Source organism: Frankliniella occidentalis, unplaced genomic scaffold, assembly GCF_000697945.3.
Source record: "Frankliniella occidentalis isolate FOCC.00 unplaced genomic scaffold, Focc_3.1 Scaffold84, whole genome shotgun sequence".
NCBI lineage: Eukaryota > Metazoa > Arthropoda > Insecta > Thysanoptera > Thripidae > Frankliniella > Frankliniella occidentalis.
Genome location: NW_026267213.1, coordinates 293,477 through 298,174, shown reverse-complemented (window position 1 = coordinate 298,174; position 4,698 = coordinate 293,477). Strand labels below are relative to the sequence as shown.

Here is a 4,698-nt window from a genome sequence, read left to right as displayed (position 1 = left end):
ACCCCTGGGCCCAGCAGGAGCGACGACCCTCCACGAGCTCCGGAAATTAGGGATGTTCGTTATTTTTATTTCGCGCAAGAGAGTTGGTAATGGCAAGTACTTTCGAGAAATCCCCTTTGAAGTATCCACGACGCAAGAAGCAGTGCACGACTTACACGATAAATGGCACTATGGTTTCACTTGCTATCATGGAGTTGGTTGTTATTTGTAGAGCTTGTTCACTGTAAAAACTGTTAGTGATTTTAGCGATAATTCGTGTGGTCTTGTGTTGTGATGTAATTTTACAGAACACGTTAGTTGTACCGAAATACTATGGTAAAATTATAGTACCAGTACAATTACAGATTTTAGTTATTTTTCGAGAAAAACTACTGTAACTTTACAAGTTTCTGTAAAAATCCGTGTACTTTCGTAAAATTACAGATACTCTGTTTTTCTGATATTTTCTGTAATTTTTCAAATAAGAAATCCGGTTAAAATTGGCCCTAAAATTTGTTCAATGTTGAACTCTCGTGCATAACAACGAACAGCGAAAGATCACTTACCAAAGTCAGGAGAGAGGGCAAACCGTACCGTATGAAAACCCGCGGGGACAGTAGGACGCAACCGAGACAGACGAGCAACCCGCATGGAGCGCGCCGTAACGCAATGGGCAAGGTATCGAGCTCACGACCACGAGGTTGGGGTACGACTCCACCAGTAGTTCAGTAGTTTAGTAGGTTCAAGCACTTTTCACCAAAGAAACCCGTTGGTGGTTGACAATGAAATATGAGGAACAAAAAAAAAAAGCCACTGAAATTTTTTTCTTACATATATTACCTCAGAAAAATGTGGGTAAAAATTACAGGAAACATTCGTAAACATGTTTACAGAAATATTTGGTATCAGTTTTACAAAAATTTTGTGGAGTTAGTTTAAGCAGTCTGTAATTTTACAGATTTGGTGATTTTATCAGCCTTTACATGGCAACTGGTATAACCAGGCTTTTTCTGTACCTCTACAAATTTTTTAACAGTAGATGACAGGTGCTCAGAATTTCAAGTGCCTACAAAGTAACATTGGTGCATGGAGGGAAAGTGTAACTGTTAGAATTTTTGATTCGATGCTACAAAATAAAATTGGTTTGCGACTCCATCCGTGGTCAAATACCACCACTTTCATTACTGAGGATTCGTTTGTAAAACAAACGTAGAAAGCTGCGCACCAATTGGTGAGCTTTTCAAATGTGAAACTTTGCACAGTTTGCAAAAGTCTAGGGAATTGCACACCCTGGTGTGTAACTTTTGACAGTTCGTGGGCTAGTACTAAGACCAGAAGACCAGTGTATGACCAAGTCTGCAGATTTTGCGTACTATGTACATGCTTGATGTTTAAACACCATGAACTCACCTAACTCAAATTTGTCAGTGAAACGGCACACTTTTGTGCAAAACTGCACACTCATTGTTTTACAAGTGGCAGGTCTGAATTAAAGTGGGTTAGTTTTGGACGTGGACGTGGCCCCCGTGCCTGCGTGGTGTCGTGCGCGCGGAGCGTCGTCCGCCCGGGTCGTGCGCACCGTGCCCATGCCCCGCACGTTGTGGTCACGACGCCCCGGGCAGTCGGGTGCATTAAAAGGCGGCGCACCGCTGGCGGGGATGCTCGCTGCTAACCCGCCGCCAGCCCCGTGCCAGCCACTCGCCGCCATGAAGTCCTACGCGACCGTCCTCCTGCTCGCCGCCTGCGCCTGCCTGATGGCGGTGAGGGTTCCCGCCGAGGAGGACTCCCGCCCGCCCTGACGGGCCCTGGGAAGCCCTGCATTTCGATTTAATTTATCCCTCTCCTGTCCTGCTCGCTCATCCGCCTCCTCCTTTTTGCTTCAGCTGTCTACCCAGGTGTCGGCCGGCACGGCCACCGACCGTCTGTTCAAGCCGATGCACGCCAATGTGAGGCGCTCTGTCGCCAACCTGGACCCGAGCCTGAACCCCGCCTTCACCCTCAGGAATCTCAAATCGCTCACATTCGGGAACCAAGAGCCAAATGTGCGTGAGACAGAGAAATGAGACTAATAGCGGTCGTTGAGATAAGTTATCGGAAAAGGATGGCGATCGGTTAGGATACAGATGTTACGATAGATTTGAGTCGGGTGTCAAAAACATGCTGTGAGTGCGTTCTCAAGCCGATACCGATACTAGTGACTTTTCCTTATCCGGACGATTTTTTTGCTTCTTTTCTAAATCGTTTCCTTATTTTCCTGAGAGATCTCACCTGGGGTTATGGAGTTTCCGAATAATCTTTCAGGTAACCTGTAGGCTAACTGTCATTAACTGTTTGCAGGAACCTCACCAAGGGGGACAACCTGCCACTCAGGAAGACGGACCACCGAAAGTTCCTCACGGAGGTACCCACGGAGGTCCCCAAGAAGGTCCCCACGGTGGTCCCCACGGTGGTCCCCACGGAGGTCCCCATAAAGGTCCCCACGGAGGTCCCAAAGAAGGTCCCAAAGAAGGTCCCAAAGAAGGTCCCAAAGAAGGTCCCAAAGAAGGTCCCAAAGAAGGTCCCAAAGAAGGTCCCCACGGAGGTCCCCACGGAAGTCCACGTAGAGTTCCATTGCCTCCCCAGGTCAGAAATCAGGTCAACCAGCTGATCATGATGAAAGCTGGAGAGTAACCACTGTCTTGTTCGATTCAAATAATATGAAATGTGGCTGTGATATAATTCGTCAAAATTTGATTTTTGTTTCAATTGACTACCCTGGTTTTTGAAACGCATCCGGTCGCTTTTCGTCCAGCCGCTCAACCGCACACCGGACGAGTACCCGGAGGTGCGTGGCCGGACTCCACGCGCACTCGCTATCCTCTCGCCTTCTATTGTTTCCACTTTCCTGCTGAATATTCATAGCGGCCCAGAGTGTCGGCAAAAAGCCCGCGCGCCCTTAGCGACCACTCTCATTTTCCGCCAAGACGAGCGGAGAATTAAACCGCCATTTGCTTTACCATGTGTATTACTTCACACACAGACACACACACACACACACTCTATCTCTCAAACACGGAAAGGGGCAAAACACACCTGCCCTCGCACCCACCCCCCCACCCAATCTCTTTCTTTCTCTCTCTCTCTCTCTCTCTCTCTCTCTCTCTCTCTCTCTCTCCCGCTCTCTCTTTCTCTCTCTCCCCATCGCTCGATAACACCCTGGCCTACCCAGTCAGGATAGCAGTATACACAGCAGAGTAAAGTGACACCACTCGTAAAATATGACAAAGAAACGTCAGTCCAAACGACCAAGTTTAGTGATAGCCAAATTTTAAAATTCACAAAATGTCCTATTGCTAAAGCGCAGTTCATCACCAGACGCTCCATTGCCAGAAACGGCAGAGATCATGGCCAATGAAAATGGAAAATCACTAGCAAATTGATGATGCCGTTTGAAAAATAAAGCGCGACGTTGTGTGAGTCCTGCCTCGTTTCGCACGCACAAGGTGCAAATGTTTTCTAGTCACAACATTACGCGCCGGTGCGCTGTCAGTGCCCCGCCCGGGCGGCCGGCCGGCCCCGCATAATCAAGCACCAGTTTGATTGGTCCGGTTTGGTGCGTTCTGTTTCTGTATGTTGATGCACGCCCGGCCCGGTCCGCATGCCGTGCGGGGGAGGCTGGCGGGCGGGAACGCGAGCAGCCAGCGCGAGCCAGCGGTACGGTAAACGGGTTCGGGGGGCAGCCACGGGGTGGTTCCAGGAAGAAGGTCAAAGCCATGCCATGCCAATCCCTACATTATTTGTAGCCGTCTTCCACTGAAAACTCTAAGTGGTGTGTTGTGGCAGCAAAATAGAAATGTCCCTTTGAAGCCCCCGTGGAATTCAGGAACAGAAAAACGAATTTGCATAAATGTGTTTTCTTACCGAGTTGTGGATGTTTATAAAGGCGTTGGGAGCGTGGAAATTGAATGGATTTGCTTATCCGGACCGTTAAGGTTATCGAGAAATAGACTTTTTAAAGTCTTGTAGAGTTTTTCTCGGGGTTAGATTTTGATATGCCTCTGAGGTTCCTCTATTTTTTTGCCTTCAAAAGAATTGTCGGGCGATTTATGTGCAAACTATCGGCAAAGGGAAATGAAAGGGAGCGACTGCGGGGCGGGCGGGGCAGAAGCCGCGGTCCAGTGAGCGAGAGGCCGCCGCTCTCACGCCGCGCTCTTGTGTCGAGGAACGCCCCCGCCCCGCCCCGCCCCGCCCCGCCCCGGCGGGCGCGCTGGACACGTACGTTAACCTTCGATGCACTATCAACAGCCTCCCGCGCTCGCGCCCGCAGTACAGCATGGGATCGCACTTCAATTGTTCTCCCCGTGGGCTGGGCCGTGCGTAGCGACGTAACGCCCGGAGCGGCCCGCGCGGCCGTGTCGGCGGGGACCTGGGGGGCCGCCGTCTCCTCCGTATGCCGGCCGAGAGTGAGCGGCCACAGCGGCGTGTCGTGTCTTTCTCCCGCTCTGCTCCAGCTCCCGAGCAGGCCTACAACCCTTCCTCATGGTGGACACAGCCGCGAAGGTAACTCAGTCCGGTCTCGTGCAGCCCCGCGCCGGCCTGCCACTCGGCCTGCATGAGTAGCCGCGGCGCCCCGCAGTCTGCCGGCAGCAGCGCCTCTCTGGGCGCCCCATAAACCTCCGGCGCCGCGACTCGAGCGATTTAAAACACCATTACAATCTATCAAATCTTCCACTACGGCGT

General features: G+C 50.9%; 1 protein-coding gene across 8 annotated transcripts; it reads left to right on the top strand.

Moving 5' to 3' along the window:
- Positions 1-1,578: 1,578 nt before the first annotated feature.
- LOC113202298 (proline-rich protein 2-like) lies at positions 1,579-2,712 on the top strand. Of its 8 annotated transcripts, XM_052269133.1 has the most exons (5): positions 1,579-1,739; positions 1,863-2,021; positions 2,317-2,416; positions 2,453-2,500; positions 2,561-2,712. In XM_052269133.1, the coding sequence occupies exons 1-5, from the start codon at positions 1,638-1,640 to the stop codon at positions 2,647-2,649; spliced, it is 498 nt and encodes a 165-aa protein (XP_052125093.1). In that variant the 5' UTR covers positions 1,579-1,637; the 3' UTR covers positions 2,650-2,712. The 8 variants fall into 8 exon arrangements, with proteins under 8 accessions (XP_052125093.1, XP_052125092.1, XP_052125089.1 ...); XM_052269132.1 differs by having other exon boundaries at positions 2,317-2,380; positions 2,453-2,712; XM_052269129.1 differs by having other exon boundaries at positions 2,453-2,712.
- The last annotated feature ends 1,986 nt before the right edge of the window (positions 2,713-4,698 follow it).